This window comes from Conger conger, chromosome 2, assembly GCF_963514075.1.
Source record: "Conger conger chromosome 2, fConCon1.1, whole genome shotgun sequence".
NCBI lineage: Eukaryota > Metazoa > Chordata > Actinopteri > Anguilliformes > Congridae > Conger > Conger conger.
The window spans coordinates 19,045,168-19,062,640 of NC_083761.1; the positions used below are offsets into that span (position 1 = coordinate 19,045,168).

Sequence of the window (17,473 nt, forward strand, 5' to 3'; positions counted from 1 at the left end):
TGGAACCTGCAACCTCCTGGCTCCATGGCTATCTCAGCATACAAAACTGACCTGTGTGTATCTTCCATAACAAATGCTTGAAAAATGCTGCCTTTCTTAGGCTCATTAATTAAGGATTGAGCAGGTTCAGCGCCAGTGCAGAGAGGAGTGTACCGGTTAGTGTTCCTGCCACGGGCCCCATGTTTTCAACTTCATCACTCACAGGATAAGCCGGCACCACACCTCGGTAAGGAGCCCAGGGATTATCCACTACACTGAAGCTGAGGCTGAGGCAGGGAGCGGGCGTCTACTGTAACAAATTGGCAGTGGAGTTCAGTGTATAGCAAAGGCAATAAGCGTGTGGGCGACCTGGAAATAAGGCCACCGCCTCTAAACACCCGTCGTACTTTCCCTCTGTGACGACTGGAAGGCAGCTGCTCCAAGTCTTCAAACAGCAGGTTCAGCTTAGATTATGTGAACATACTGTTTCACAGGCAGTTTGTCTTTTGTGTATGCTGATCAAATCTATCGTTAGATAGTAGCTACATTATTACGATAGCTAGTTCGCTAATCTGTCGCTATTAGCTCACTAGTTCTAAAAACCGCTGCCTTCCTGTCGTCACTGAGGGAAGGAAAGTGCCTTGGGTCCTCTAAACGCTGTGGAGAGGTGCTCTGGATCGATGGATGGGCTCTATACTTAGTGAGGCGCTTAGCTGTGCCAGCAGACCCCACTTCCTTTCCTCTTCCCGGTCTACTGCTGTGGACAGACCACCCCCTTGTCCACTGGGCATATCCCATGCCAAAAATGTGCACATTGAATCAAGAATCGCATTACAGTCTGTGGACGGAATTTTCTTGTAAGGACACACCAGGCTTGTATATTTTACACAAAGCCAAGCAAGCTGTTGATGCCTATAGTGTGGAACAGTCCTGTGTCTTACACTCCACTGTGCTGGCCCCTTCCTTCTTTTGTAATATTTTTGATACATCCTTACTCTAGGGTAGTACACACATAAATAAATAATGTAAAATGCCATAAATAATGCTGTTGTAAGAGTAGCGGATGTCATGGTTTCCGGTGGTCAGAGTGGAAACTATGGTTGAAAAACCAGCTGCCTCTTTTTATGCAGGAGGATATACTGAGACCTGTATTTCACTACCTGACATCACTTACAGACTCATTTGCATGTCATTTCCATAAAATGATATGAACTGCACATGATTTATTGTAGCCGTTCAATGCCAAGCTGTTTAAGTCCTAAATATCATAAATGCAGAGTGCATTTTTTTCTGTTGCGGGATATTCACATGCGTGCTTAAAAATCCAAGAATAATTGCAGCCTGTAGGTAGTGAATGTCTTAAGGTCCTGGCAATTATTATTCTTATTTTCTGGTGGAAATGTGGGTGGAATATTAAATTGGGTTTACGGGGCACCGAGCAAACGTGAATAACATTGAAGGCGCATGCCGTAGTCATGCAAATCAGGAATGCAAAGAGGCCTGCAGGATCGATTTCGGGATCGGCGCGTTATGTGCCCTGCGGAATGCAAATACCGAGGTGGCGGACACATCCGTCGGTGACGCGCGGGTCGTTGATAGCGCCCTCAGTCTCCCGCTACTTATTCCCGATTTGGTCGGATCTACCTGGGGCTCAGGGCATCCGACAGCACTGCCGTCTGCCAGTGATGGGTTAGGCTGACTTCCACCGGAGCTCCCCTTACATAGTGTTCTTAGGAACAGTGCCTAGTTATCTGCACATGGAATATGGGGAGTTGTGGACACTTTGAGATTCATCTGCTGGTCGTTGTTCATCCTCGTGGCTCATGCTGTAGCCTCTGTGAAGATCAAAAAGGTAAAGTCATTGCTTTGTCATACAGTATATACAAGGCAAATATTAATAATCTATTTAGTTGAGTGTTATTATTAATTTTATGATTATGAAAATTATTATTATTATTCAATTTATAGATTTATTTTTTGGAGAATGGAGGACCGGAAATGTGCTGTTCTGACCATGAACAAAAGGCAGGGCAACATAGAGCACGATTGCACATTTCCAAAATGTCATGTTCCATTCAGTTCCAAACTGTAGATCCAAGTGTAGGTGGGGGTGGGGGCAGTGGTGAAAGTTCATAAGAAGGGCTGAATGGATTTGTTATCTTTTGCCAGATTCACTCTCTAAAAGCTCATGTCTGTACTGCTGTTAGCACTTCCCTGCAAAGAAACTGCATTTGAAGTTCCATCTGTGTGGGCGGATGGCACATAAATTGAAAGGATTTCATTCTGTATGTGCAAATGCTGTTGATAGGATGGCAGATATGTGTATTCCCTTCACGCTTACATTTAATGACTGTATTTTGATACACTGGATGATATGAAACATTTGGAAGTATATGACCGTGTCACTAAAACATGGAATTAGAAAATGTTTAAGTATGTTCCCTGTGGTCATGCATCCATTTCTATTTATCCCGTGGGAGTTTATGTAATGACATTACATGAAGCACGGAAAACCACCTACAAAGGCTGTCAAAAAAAAGGTGTATGTATAAATGTTCAACAGATAACAGGTATTGAGCACCTACTAACAATTTCATTTAGTGTTGCTTTTTCAGGCAGTTCTGGCTTTGACAATGGCCTATCATTGTAAGCAAATGTACAGATTCTATTTTCTCTCATAACGAGATTACAACAGTAGACAAACCCCCTACTGTCAGTGCCACCACTTACAGCTGGTGCGACTTAGGACCGGCTTCAACGAAAGGTTTCCATGGTGACCACCGACCTGTACAGTGCACGTGTGTGCGTGTGTGTGATTGTGTTCTGTTCTCCTTGTAGATGGATGAGATTAAGGTAAAAGACAGAGCAGTCTACATGATGGAAAAGGAGCTGGGAGTCCAAGCTGGGCAGACTCAGAGGCTCCAGCTACAAAAAGAGGCTCTAGATGAGCAACTTGGCCAGATCAGGGAGGCTGAGCGACATCTGGCCAGCCCCAAACGAGAAGCTCCTTATGCAAGTGGTGCAGGAGACGCCTCTGATCATTCAGGAAGCCCTGTAAGCATGTTTTTCCTGATCTATCTTTCACAGAGCTCGTAGCTGCTGCTGCTTGATCAGTACTGTAGTACCCCGGGCCATGCCCAGCTTCCCATTTGTGATTGAAAAGCAGCCAAGCTAAAACGCTGCCTTTTAGTAGCATTCCAGCTTTGTAGTTTTTGCTTTCTTTCGTTTTTCTTTGTGGTCTTATCTGGTATTATTCATTTTGAGATACCACTTGAGTGCCTTTGCTTGGTCTTTGCTTTGCTTTCTTGAGTAATGTGTGTACTTCTGCATTCCATACATAAGGTTAAAACATACTTACGTTGGTTTTCAGAAGGAAAGCATTTTCTACCTGTATGGAATAACTGATCTTTTTGACCTTAAACTGTTATATAAGATGATCTCGACACTGGCTTACAAGACCAGATAATTGATGCAAAGATCAGATTAGTCTCTCACTTTAATTCAGTCCCTGGTGTGCTGGTGGTAATTGCAAATGGATTCCTGATAAATGCAAACTTTCCCTGCTTGTCTAGTTTTCCACAACCAGCTATGGTCACTAATATTACCCGAACAAGGCGGAAAATAATACCAGATAAAACTTGTTATAAAACATTAAGAACATAACCCATTCTGCCACCTCTTGCTTTTGGCCATTTAAAATGAAAAAAGCGAATTAAAGCTTTATCAAATTAAAATAAAGTTAAATTCTTCACTCCTGGCTCCTCATTTTACAAGATTTACTGCTATAGATAAGAGGCCAGGAGAAAGTGATATGGAGTGGACTAAAAGTGAAACTATAGCCTTAGGTCACTTTTTGATCGAACTATATGGCCAAATCGCTGTTTATAAAGACAACTAACACTCACATAACCGCAATAAAGGCTTCTGGCTGCTGTTTTTTTTTGTGCTTTTTTTTGTTAAAGTAAAATGTGCCTTTATGCTTTTTGCTTACTAATTTTTTCTGAGTTTATGTTAACTTTTTAATATTTGGCTCATTGGAAATAATTAACTTAATTAATTAATTTTATTGTGAACTAAACTTATAAGATATCATGACGGGTGTTAAAAACGTCTCCTGCACCCATTGAATAAGGAGTTCTTGCTGTGTCTGTGTATTTGTTTTTTACTTTTCTCTTTCTGTTACTGGCTCTTTCATTTTATATTTTTATGTGGATTCATTTTCATGACACAGGGAAGTGTATGTCTTCTATATTCCAAATGAATAAAGGGTTAGTTTAAGGGTTAGTTCACTTTCTGAGGCTTTATGACAATACTTAAATTTTAGATTGGCCTAGACAGTTTGTGTGTGCAATTAAAAATCTTTAGGGAAGTTTCTAATCACATGCCTACTTTACAATGGCACATAGGGTCATATGGGGTCTTGGTGTCTAAAGGCACTTTTACGACAATGTAATCCAGTTTCCAGTGGTTGTGCTTATGATATATATTAAAATTAAAATTATATATTATTCACTAAAGTATTATAAACATAAATATCCATCTATATATTTTGTCATGATGTCTTACTTTGAGTGTAGCAGTTGCAGGTTAGATGTGCCCTGGGAATAGTTACAAATGAAAATAATATTAAACATTATTGTTTTTAAAATTGTAATCAGGTAATAAACATGTATATACCCTGTGGAGGCATAATGTCACAATGCAAGCAGCTTTGGAGTTACTTTGAGTGTCTTTTCCTGTAAATGATTTGGGTGAAACACAAACATGCAATAAAGCCAAAAATGTAACAACACCCTAGAAAGTGAACTGCCTCTTCAGTGCAAACCGTAACTGTTCATATAACGGCAAATTTTGGATTTGATAAATGAAATTTGTTTATTGGGGGGAAACTGAATAAAGACATCATCTCACTCCCCTGTTACATGTGTCTTTGTGCTTAAACAGTATACAAATATATAAAACCACACAATAAACACGCAGAAACACAAACCTATGCTCACACAGCCAAAGAACACCATATTATTCACTACCAAATTGGAATACATGTACTACTTTGACTGTTGTGTATGCCTGTGCAGGTATGAATTGTAAAAACAAATACATTTGGCGGCTCACTTTTTTATTTTTTATTTTTTTATTGAATGCACAGAAAAACACTAGCGATTACTAGTTACTTCATTTAAATGGCAAGTTGGCCCTTGTTATGTTATCATGAATACAATTATCATGTTATTTAATCCATTTCTATTCATTTCCAGAGTAAATATTTCACATTGTGGTTATGATCATTTGCATCAATTCGAGTCAGTAGTCTTTGTGTAACTGTGGGTCTGTGTCGGGATCTTCCCATGGTTTGGTGATGACGAGAGGAACAGAAGTTCAGTTATTTGCAGTCGGTCTTTGTTTCAGGAACAGCAGCTGGATGAGAAAGACACGCGGCGCTTCCAGCTTAAAATCGCCGAATTAAGCTCCGTCATCCGCAAACTGGAGGATCGCAACGCTCTGCTTTCAGAAGAACGCAACGAGCTTGTGAGTCAGAAAGCTCATTTCCGTCAACATTCAATCAGCATTTCAATATTCACATTTATCGCTTTGCTTATATTAATTATATAACTGTTAGCTATGCGCAACGACTCTAACCTTGGCTAACCCATGTATAACAAGCTCATTGTGATGCATTGTAAGGCTATCACAATTGTTTCTATAAATCCTTTCATTTCAGTTGGAGGTTGGGTGGCCAGGTGTTCTCCTCGGACATCCGCATATTTCAGCCCCTTATGTGTCCTCTTCTGAGAAAATCTTGATTTTCAATGGGTTTTCTGACTTACTGCTGTTATTGTCATTGCATTATGTATAGCCTACAGTCCTCCAGGGAATCTGGTCACCCTAGTTGGAGGACGTATGATACCATGTTAAAATGTGCTGTAGTGAAATAATGTTGCTGTGCTGCACATCACTGTGAAAGCAACATTCGGTGAAAAACAAGACATCATCCATCCCAATATGTGCTGAGTGCTCGGATTTCTCAATGCAATGAGGCAATAAGAGAGTTTTGCTGACTTCCAGAGCCAGAATATACTGCATCCCATTTTTTAACATATTCCTGTCAGCATAAGCACAATATGATATTAGTAGGGTGGAAGCTATCCCTGAAACAGTCACATTTTCTCTGTCTAAACATTGATAGATTTATCATTTTCTCCCACAGAACACATTTAAGATTGAAATGTAAAACTGTACTGTCTGGGCAGCATACCCCATGAGCAGTCAACTTAATGGCCTTGGATATTTGTAGATACATAGCTTTTTTGAGTCAATATGGAGACAGAAGTAGCTTTTAAGGATGTGACATAAAGCCGCAATTAAACGCTTAAATCAACCTAGGTTTATGGCTACAGGACCTGAACAAACCTGAAACTTATTCAAGAACATACTCTATTGTTATTGTGTGAGTTATGTTGCATTATAATGTTTATTTGATTAGTAGATGCATTTTATACATTAGTGTACATTTATATAGCTTGGTAGCTAAAGTAGTTCATGTAAAATGATGTGTTTAAGGATGACCTAAATATACAATTTGTTGTGAATTGCAATATATAATTACAGTCATTTAGCAGGCAAAACCAAAGTGACTTACAGTTGTTGTTTAACATGCACAGCAAACCAGAACTAATGCTAAACATTGGTAAAGCTATCATAAAACCAGTAGCATCATACAGATGTCCATACTCTTCAGGTTATAAGCCCAGTCCCAATCATTATTCCTCACTAATTCCTTTGTATTTGGTCACTAGGTCTAGGTAATTTCAGGGAATGGTGGCTCAGTAATAAATACAAGTTTTCAGAATTGCTGTTGACTGTGAAACTGCAGTAGTGGGCTTACTGGCATGCCACTGAAAAGCAGTCATGGCGAGTGGTTTCATCTCCACAAAAGATGGCGGTGATACTGAGCCTTTATCTTGACTCCCCCAGTCAGATGAGTGACAAGTCAATCTCAGAGAGTGGAGCCAGTGACATGAGTGTGATGTAGGATCCACAGAGATTACAACAGGTGGCTTTGGGTTGTATTTGAGGGGATCGTATCTATTGCTATGAGCTGTCCCTCTGAGCCCTGTGTGTGTGCGTGTGTGTGTGTGTGTGTGCCCCCAGCTCAAACGCCTTCGGGAAGCTGAGAGCCAGTACAAGCCTCTACTGGACAAGAACAGGCGACTCAGCCGTAAAAACGAGGAGCTGGCTCACGCCTTCAAGCGCATGGAGAACAAGCTGAGATTCCTCACCCAGGAGAACATTGAAATGGTACGCTGTACACCACCTGTCATGCATACTTTCAGAAAAAAATTTTTTTTCAAAAGGTACCCTGTGATTCCTTTGAATAACCCTATCTAGTTCAAGGGTTCTTTGTCAGGCAAAATGGTTCTTCCTCTGGGAGGTTCCATACTTCACACCTATGATAGAGGGTTCAAAAAATAACTAAAAAGGGTTCCTCTATGGAGACAAGCCAAAAAGCCCTTTTTTCTGAGAGTTTAGTACGTCAATGTGTGGGTTTTGATGCCATGTCAGACAGTTTGACCCAGAATGGATCTTTTTCAAGAAAAAACATCACGCATTTTGATATATTCCTTATTAACATACACTATCATAGGGTGTGATCCGAATAGGCGGCAGTGAGCATTTTGTAATGATTTGGTTAGTCATACACAAATTAATCTGTGTGCGTTATCAGGGTATTTAAGTGACAGACCTCAATTTTAAAGGTTAAAACTGTTCACAGTACCTGTCAAGTTTTGCAGATGAAGTGCTTTATCCACGTGTCACTGTTTTGGCTTGCCAAACGCCTCAGTCGTTTCCTGCATATTCCAGCTCTCTGCACCTGACTGACATTGAATAAAATTAATTATGTTCACAACCACAGGGACACATTTAAAAACTGCCACTTATGCTGCACAGCAGGTTTTGAATCATACTGTAGGCTAATCGCTGATTCACTTAAATATTCCAAGATATCAAGTTCCCGGATTGTCACTCATCATTCCGACAAGCGGTTGACCCTTTAACTGCCTCCACAGAGAGAGAAGGTAGGAACCATACGCCGCCCGAGCTCTCTAAACGACCTGGACCAAACCCAGGAGGAGCGGGAGATTGAGTTTCTCCGACTGCAGGTGCTGGAGCAGCAGAACATTATTGACGACCTGTCTAAGGTACCGTGCAGCCGAGGAGACAGCCCCCCAGTGCCTGTACTTCACACAGTGTTTCTCATTAGCCAGTGCATTGCCCACACCTTGCGACCCCAAAGCCTGGGGTAAGAACTGTCATTATGTAGCATTCAGGAATCCAGGGACAAAAACAAACAATATGGATGGGAAATGGACTGCATTTATATAATGCTTTTATCCGAAGCGCATTCCAGTTAATGCCTCACACACTCCAACGGTGATAGGCTGCCATGCAAGGCACCGACCAGCTCGTTGGGACCATTTGGGTTAGGTGTTTTGCTCCTTGAAGGAATGCTTCGACACAACCATGGCAAGGGATTACACCAGCAACCTTCCGACTGCCAGGCGACCGTGCATACCTCCTGAGCTAACGTCGTTCGCCCCAATAAGATAAACAATGATCGCTTCAGAGTATGATCTCATCGGTTCATCATGCTGCTGTAAAATAAATTCCAGAGCTACTTTCTTCTTAGTGCAGTCACATAATTTGACGTTTGGACCAAAATGCAGACTCTCCCAGTGCTGACTGTAGATGTCCAGTGGGGTGGTACATACGGCCATTGTGTCTTCATGGGAGGAAGTTTTCAGCCAAAAACGAACCTCTATACTTATTACTCAGTGGCGCCTCCTTTGGTTGGATCTGCGTATTGCGGCTCTATCACGCAGTCCCTTCTGACAGTAAATGAGACCTCAGCTGGTGGCACACAGTGTGAAAAGAAGCATCAGCTGATGTCATAAGTTTAGCATTCAGGTGTGGCTCGTGCTAATGTGCGACCTCCCAAAATGATGGTGGGTGTAGAAGTGATGTCACAGGAGAATTGTCAGGAGTGAAATATTTAGAGTTAGAAATAGCTTTCTGGTGGTTATCTATAATCATGTTACGTATCTTAGGATCTGCATGATTCGACCAGTTCAGCTTCATTTTCTGTCTCAAAGGAAGTCTTATGAGTCTAAAAAGCATGAGTTATAAATACATTATTTGTGTTAATAAAATTAAACTAGATGGACAAATGTATCCTAATTGATTTCATTATTTGTTTTTAGGCACTGGAGACTGCTGGATATGTGAAAACTGTTATTGTAAGTAAATGTTGAGAATAAATATCCTAATATGACATTTCATTTTTGCAGAAATTAAAACAGAAACATTTAATGCAAACACATTATCTGTGTGTATTTCACAGTTACACAAATAGGTTGAGAGCAGTGGGAAAATATACATTTTTAAACCTGATAATCAAATCGCTAAACCTAAGTGCATCTCCGCTAAACCTAATTAATGCATCTTCAAGGCCATTGAGTGTGAAGTAATTAGCATATATTAGCTGAAATTTGACATGGTCATAGTGCTCCTGGTTGTTGGGCATTTACCTAAACAAAACCTCACTTTATCCTTACCGCAGAACGTTCCTTATTATGTCACAAAAAATGCCTTATTGGCACTCTCCGTAAGTGCTTTTGAGTGCCCCTTATTCGATACAATATTGCCACTGAGTGTTGTAAACCATACAAAGTAACACCGTGATTGATTTAAGGTAAGATATGTAAATGTAAACAAATATTCCTATCCAACCATTATATGCATAGGGGTGATGCTGGTTGGATACAGTAAGTCACTGTGGTTGATATAATCTTAAATTCTGTATTTGTGAATAATTCATTCAGTAAAATTCAATAGCCACTTTTCAACTGATTAACACCAGACAGTGTGGCTGTTTCACAGTAACACAGTGGTAACACAGAACTTTTTAATATACTGTAAGCCTTATCTAATACTGCTGGCAGAAAGCGAAGCAAATTTAGTCTAAACAAATATGTTATTAGCTAGAATACTAGCTATGAAGCATGGAAAACGTTACTATTGTTGCTTCATCTCATTACATATCACTTCATGTTCAGAAGCATCCTTTCAAATTCAATTGAGTGTTTTACCTCCATATTCTTAACATTGAACGTTTTCTCTCGACTACTGAAGCTAGAATTCTGATGAATATAATGAATATTCATTCAGACACGGTCAAGGACAATACCAGTGCCAAAGACATTTTGTCCTTAGGCATGTCTCTTCATGAATAAGCAGAAACTGCAGTATAGCAGCAGACACTGGTTACCCTCGATGACCTACAGTAATACAAAGTAGAAAAAGAATACTGAGACAACTGTACGGTTTGTGTAGTGAATCTGGGGTGTTGACAAGTCTGTAATGGCGGCGCGGGTCTGTTTCAGGAACGGGACATGCTGTTGCGCTACAGGCGGCAGAGGAAGAGGATGATCAAGCCCTGTAAGGTAATCATGAGGGCAATATGGTTCCCAACTTGCTTTGAAGAAAGTCTTTCATAGCCAACATCGTCACACTGCACTTCCTTCCCCGATTCATCTGTTTGTCCACAAGCACTAGAAAACAATTACTTCTTTAATTAACCAGGTTCAGGTTAGTGAATGAGTATTCCAATGGCAAAGCAGCACATGATGACCTATTCACCCTATTCATCCTAACAGCATAACAACCTAACCTAATTTCACAACAACACTGCACACAGTCATAACAATACACTACCAGACAAAACAAGCACAAACAGGTTGCCAGGTAATCTAGGATAGGACACTGTCTGACCTCTTCCTGTTGCCCACAAGCCGGTCGTGGAGACATTCTTTGGGTACGATGAAGAAGCGTCTCTGGATTCCGATGGGTCCTCTATCTCCTACCACACAGACAGGACGCCCTGCACACCAGACGATGATCTCGAAGACGTGAGTACATACATATCTGTGGTATTAGAACAGCAATAATTCAATTCAATTCAATTCAATTTATTTTTGTATCACAGACGACTGCCACAAAGACACTTACAGAGTAAGACAGAAGAGAATTAAACATATCAGCCATAAGCCCCCAATAGCATATGCGGTAAATAGACTCAGATTAAATCTAGACTCCAACAGACTCCATTAAATCTATGAATCTGATGTGATAGCAGCTATGTAGTTATTGCATTCTTTGTCAATGTCTGAAGTTATACTGTAAATGTTATTTGTATAAAACATGGGGGGATTGAGATTATTCAGTGCATTTGTGTGGGTTTCATGTCTGTTTATGTGCCTGTGCAACTTACTGAGGACTGTATGTGTGTATGTATCTGTGTGTGGCTGCATTGTCTCTTTTTGTGTCTGTGCATCTATATGCATGCATGTGCATGTGCGTACATTTGGGGATATGTGTCTTTGTGCACCTGTGTGTCTGCATGTGTATGTGTCTCTGTGCATCTCTGTGTATTGTATGTGGTATTGTAGGGGATGATTAAAGAGGAGACAGAGCTGAGGTTTCGCCAGCTGACCATGGAGTACCAGGCTCTCCAGCGGGCCTATGCACTCCTGCAGGAGCAAGTTGGGGGAACGTTTGATGCCGAGAGAGAAGTCAAGGTAGGCTAATTTATCAGTAGATTATTTGTGACACAGAGTTTAAATCAGATTGGACTGTGGTCCAACATCATTGACAGAGCAGAACAGGCTGTGGGTGTCTGGAGACAGGATATTGTGTTTGTTCTACAATCTACACTCAGTGAGCACTTTATTAGGAATTTATTTGACTTATTTTTTAGACTTATTGGTCTTCTGCTGCTGTAGTCTATCTACTCAGAGGTTTGATGCGTTGTGTGTTCAGAGATACTCTTCTGCATACCACTGTTACTGTCAGCTTCGACCAGTCAGGCCCTTCTCCCCTGACCTCCTTCATTAACAACGTACTTTTGCCCAAAGAACTGCTGCTCACTGAATATTTTTTTTGTTTTTTGTACCATTTTTTGCAAACTCTAGAGGCTGGTGTGCGTGAAAATCCTAGGAGATCAGTAATTTCTGAGATGCTCAAATCATCCTGTCTGGCACCAACAATCATTCCAAGGTCTACCTAATAAAGTGTTCACTGAGTGTATGTCCCATTACAAATTATCCAATGTACAGAATGTAGAGACTTCCCAGGAAATTCACTGCAATTATCATGTGAATCATATTCAGTAATAACTCACACTTTTACAGAATATAGAATCTTTCAGACATGATAGATGCACTATCATCAGAGGTCTTTTGTTTTCTAACAACTTGGTATTTTTATTGTATTGTTTCTTTCATTTTCTCAGACTAGAGAACAACTGCAAGCGGAACTGATTCGTTACCAAACCAGAATAGAGGACCTTGAGAGTGCATTGTGTCAGCAAGGCCAGGTAAAGGCGACTTTGAAATGTTCACAATCAGTACTGTTAAGAGGACTGAAGCATAAATATGCCACTAAGAAAATATCACAAGCTATGTTCATTTCCAAGTTCATTTTGTTTTAACATTGTCCAACTAAAGGTGGATTGATTCCAGTGTGCATATCCTTTATACAGAACAGTTTTTATCATTACGAACCTTTGAGAAAAAAGCTATCATTTGTTTGGACCCATTCTCTTAGTTAATGCATCTGACTCCCTTGTGAATGCAGCACTGCTTTCAAATTTAGCCAGTTAGCTCAATGGCTGCATCTCGCTAATGTGTCCATTCTAAATATGAATTGCACCTATGGCACCATCTGTTATACTGAAAAAGCTTTTAGGAGGTCACTGGGTGCAGCTAGCTTTTTGACTATGCGATGAGCTGGCAATCACACAAGGGAATGTCCATCATTAGCACCGCACTACAGCTTTGCCAGGGAAACTGTGTGCACCTCAAAGTGCAGCGTGGGCACTCCAGTACAGGAACTCTAACTGTAAGACACACAATTTTAGCCATGGCATACAACAAGGGTCTTTGTGGGAGTAATAGTTGAACTCAACAATGGTCATATCCGCACCTTTATTGTTATTGTTATGGATATAAAGATGGCTCCACTGGTGTAAGTCAAACACACCATTTTAATAAAGATTTAGCAATAGAGCAATCTGCTGAAGGCTGTGCAGCACTATGGATGGCCCCCATAGAGAGGCAACCCATTCCACCCACATTATTTCAGATGAAGAAAAGAATGTGTGTGAATGGCTGTCAGGATTGACTCGATTGAAATGAATTGCAGACTGTCAGTTCTGACAGTAGAAGCGGATTCATTGTACCGCCTCTGGTATTAATACTGAGTGACAGTGAGTGAAATCCACGGTGGACTAGAAGAGCTTCCCTCATCAGTAATCTTAAACCTCACGGTTCTATGGAAAGTGTGCTTATAGACTTTATAGAAGCCGACATAATGTAATTGACAGGTAACAGTAGCACACAGGACTTCTCCCCGCTTGTTTATAGCCAGGCATTATTAAATCATCGCAAAAACTGTGTAAAATGGCTGAAGAAAATAACCTTCCTTGTGATGGGGTACTGTGAAATCAGCTGATGTTGTAATTAAATCAAAAGCCTGTTTTGGCACTGCATGACTGGAGGCCTGCCATTGTGGGTGGTAAAGTATGAATTTAATGCTTATTCTTTATGCACTTGAAGGACGTGAAATGGATTGAAGAGAAGCAAGCCTTGTATCGCAGGAACCAAGAACTCATAGATAAGGTCAGTCTGGCGTGAGGGTTGTCATGGCAGCACCATAAAAATGATTTCTTAAAATATTCCAATTCCCGAGTTGAACTTGCATTGAATGTTTCCTCCCAGATGAAAGTTATGGAGACGGAAGAATCCCGTCTGAAGCACGACATTCAGGATGTCAAAGACCAAAATGAACTTTTGGAATTCCGTATTTTAGAACTTGAAGTAAGTACAAGCTCAACATTAATTTAATCTGCTTGTTTTGTCTGTTTTGGTTGTTTCCAATTGAGCGGTTCTGCTTTTTTGAGTTGATACACATCAGCCAATAATCAGGACATCTTATTAAACAGTAAGACTGAGTCTTCATAATGGTCATATGCATTTTCAGTGGATTGCTGACTTTTGACTAATAGCAGTGCTCGGCCATGAGGTAGGTCTTCCAATTACTTCCTAAAAGTCAGCAGCTTGGTTTTTATAATGGGGTTCATTTAGCCTCACCCTCCCATAATTCCACCAGGCATACCCCTCAGGGTGTTGACTGTCAACCCCCACCATGTGACAGGAGCCTTTCTCTCTCCAACAGGAGCGGGAGAGGCGGTCCCCAGCCATAAACTTCCACAACATACACTTCCCAGAAGGCACCAGTCCCCTGCAGGTGTACTGCGAGGCAGAGGGCGTCTCGGTGAGTTCACCCACGTTCCTCTCTGGAGGCTTCAGTGCGTTTACCCCTCTCCGCACACGACAGGAAATGACTCTACCCATTTCCCTTCCTCCCTACAGGATATCGTCATCACTGAGCTCATGAAAAAGCTGGACATTCTGGGAGATAACGCCGTAAGTGTATGTTGCTTTTCCTATGTACGTGTATGTACATGTGTGCTTGCGACCCTTTCGCTGACCTGTGTGTTGGGAAAAACCAAATGTGGCCACACCGTCTGTGGAAACGGACTGTATCTTTGTTTTTTCTTTCTGGATGAGTGAATCTGATGTGTGTTGATGCGTGCTCTGGTCTTATACGCTTAACACACAGAATCTCACCAATGAGGAACAAGTGGTCGTCATTCATGCAAGGACTGTATTGACCTTATCAGAAAAGGTATTACTAAACTAGATTTAACTAAAATATATTATATTTTGATTATTTGGTTAATTGCTTTCCTGTTTATTTTGAAGTTTTTGTTTCAGTTGCTATTTCATATGACAAATAATTAAAATGGTAATGGAAATGATTAGAACATTTGCACAATGCATTGTGTCTGTTCATATTACATTCCAAGATGAGTAACAAGGGGACTCTAAAACACAGATTTTACGATTTCCCATTGGGATATATGGGATATTTAACTAAACAATTTTTTCTATTATATACCCACCTGATTATAATTTCTTGCTTTCAGTGGCTTGAGCAAATTGAGGTCACCAAATCGGCTTTACAACAGAAAATGGTGGACATTGAGAATGAGAAGGTGAATTATTTTCAGCAAATCCCTTGTTTTATGTCACGTACAACGGCATAAAAGCCTAACAATTATTCACCTTGCTTCCTATTTAAAGGACCTGTTCTGCAAACAGAAAGGCTATTTAGATGAAGAGCTGGACTATAGGAAGCAGTCAATGGATCAAGCGCATAAGGTAAGAGTAGTTTTATATATTTATTATTTTAGGCAATACAGTGTTGGGTTGTTGAGTGGCTGCACACTAATCCTCAAACATAATATAGGCAACAGCACATGAGAAGACACTGGTTAAAAAACTTGGGGTCAACTATCATTCATGGACCTAGGACAGGGTTGTCAACACCCCCACACTTAGTAAATACTAGTTATCATTCCAAACATATTGGCCATTCCTGAGGGTACAACCAGTTGTTTAATGTTTAGTTAGGCACTTTTAAAGTCTCATGAGGGATTTTATTTACTCTTAATAGCATATTATGTCACAAACATTCTAATTAATGCTCCATAGTCATCAAAACACTTTTAAGCATTCATTTCACAGATAACTTAATCTGTAATCATTTTCTGTAATGTGCTGTGGAAAATAATTCCTTTTAAAACATTCCTTTAAATGAATTGATTGATAGACCAATAGCTGTCTGAAGCATTGTCAGTAAAGCCATGAATGCTGCAGGTTTGAACACTGGTTCATTGAAACTAAACCATGTGTGGAAAATGATGAGCCCAGATACATTAGCAATGGTAATGAACCAAATCTACATTGTGTTCAAATCTGTTTAGGCATAGCATTATGGAAGAACATAAGCGCTCGTTCTCAATAACCTCCATTGATCATGAAATTGCATAGAATCTGGGGGGCAGGCGGCCGCATTTTGCTTGATGTTACTACCGAAGCGACGTCCGTTCTACCCTCTAAACTGAGAGTTGCTCTAATTAACCTATTTCAGTTATTATTCAGTTATTTCAGATTGCTTTTCCTCAAACCCCCTGGACTGAGTTGAAAAATATATTTTATGTTATTATATAAAACACTTTTAAAGTGAGTGAAACAAAGAGGAATAAAAGGAGCAAGTGAGCCTTGAAACCTGTTCACTTGCATGAGACCACATCAGTCTAGTGAGATTTATGTTCTGCTTTTTCGGTATACGAGGCTGCTCTCTTTTAATGACTTTATTCCCCTGATTGATTAACAAACATGCAGGAGCGAGATTACAACACAAGATGACCCTTTTGACACGGCCGTCTGCCGCCAGGGTGCTGCTGAGGGCAAAAATATAGCTAACCCAGTGCTCGGATGTTAGGAAGAAAGTGCCTACCGACGCATGCCTGCGACAGTGACACCCTGTGGCCACTCTGTGCAACAACACTCCTCCGCTGACTGTAACACACAGAGGATCCTGGAGCTGGAAGCCATGCTGTTCGACGCGCTGCAGCAGGAGGCCGGGGCCAAGATGTCAGAGCTGCTGTCAGATGAGGAGCGGGAGACGCTGCGGCAGGCCGTGGAGCAGTGGAAGAGGCAGGTGATGAGCGAACTGCGTGAGAGGGACGCCCAGATCCTGCGGGAGAGGATGGAGCTGGTGCACCACGCCCAGCAGGTAACCAGGCCTCACACTGCCTCAACAAGCGTTTTAGTCTCGTGATGAGGCTTAAAAGACTTAAAAGACCAGACCCTAATGGAACAGCTAATCCGTATTTCACATATTTAGTGAGCAATTCCAGTTGTAATGTAATTCTGTGGTTTGGGGCTAAGCATGCTGCAATTTTGCCACACATTTTAGATGGCTCTAATTAAAACATATTTAAAGATGCTGTACAATCTCATTTAGTGCCAGAAGATAATGGTATGTACTTAAATTTAAAAAGTCTAAATTCTTTTGCGGTTTCTCATCAGAAGAGCTCTGGTCTGACAATAATAATTTCTAATGGATATTAATTTCAAATGACATGTAACTGTAACTTATTTAACCCTTTCCACTTTGCCCCCCTAGAGGGAAATTTCTACCTATTTTGTACTAGTCCTACAAAAGTGTAAATTCGAAATTTTAGACAAAACAAATATATGTCAGCACATGTACATATAAGTGTCCACAAAAGATGCATTAAAATACAAAAACTTACAAAACTCCTTGTTTTTATAGTTTAGCACTGAATTTCTAAGTCAAGGGCCAACCCTGAACTACTTTATATTTAGACTTGATGTCAACTAGTGTATACAATTTGGTAAAGATTCCAAAAAGCTTTCCACATGCGTTTTCCAAAAACTGCACCCAGGTGTCCTCAAGTGTCCCCAAATCTCTCCAAATACAAAACATCTGCATATCTTTTTGT

At 40.6% G+C, this 17,473-nt stretch overlaps 1 protein-coding gene across 6 annotated transcripts in view; it reads left to right on the forward strand.

The window, feature by feature from the left end:
• jakmip3 (Janus kinase and microtubule interacting protein 3) overlaps positions 1-17,473 on the forward strand; it is a 48,487-nt gene that overhangs the window by 24,870 nt on the left and 6,144 nt on the right. The window contains exons 4-20 of one of the 6 annotated variants that reach the window (XM_061232161.1): positions 2,818-3,033; positions 5,389-5,508; positions 7,132-7,278; positions 8,049-8,180; positions 9,240-9,275; positions 10,422-10,481; positions 10,830-10,946; positions 11,487-11,615; positions 12,329-12,412; positions 13,653-13,715; positions 13,815-13,913; positions 14,272-14,370; positions 14,469-14,528; positions 14,719-14,784; positions 15,086-15,154; positions 15,243-15,320; positions 16,537-16,740. In XM_061232161.1, coding sequence (XP_061088145.1) covers positions 2,818-3,033; positions 5,389-5,508; positions 7,132-7,278; positions 8,049-8,180; positions 9,240-9,275; positions 10,422-10,481; positions 10,830-10,946; positions 11,487-11,615; positions 12,329-12,412; positions 13,653-13,715; positions 13,815-13,913; positions 14,272-14,370; positions 14,469-14,528; positions 14,719-14,784; positions 15,086-15,154; positions 15,243-15,320; positions 16,537-16,740 — 1,779 coding nt within the window. The remainder of the gene's footprint in view (positions 1-2,817; positions 3,034-5,388; positions 5,509-7,131; positions 7,279-8,048; positions 8,181-9,239; positions 9,276-10,421; positions 10,482-10,829; positions 10,947-11,486; positions 11,616-12,328; positions 12,413-13,652; positions 13,716-13,814; positions 13,914-14,271; positions 14,371-14,468; positions 14,529-14,718; positions 14,785-15,085; positions 15,155-15,242; positions 15,321-16,536; positions 16,741-17,473) is intronic. The other 5 variants (XM_061232162.1, XM_061232163.1, XM_061232164.1 and 2 more) reach the window with 5 other exon arrangements.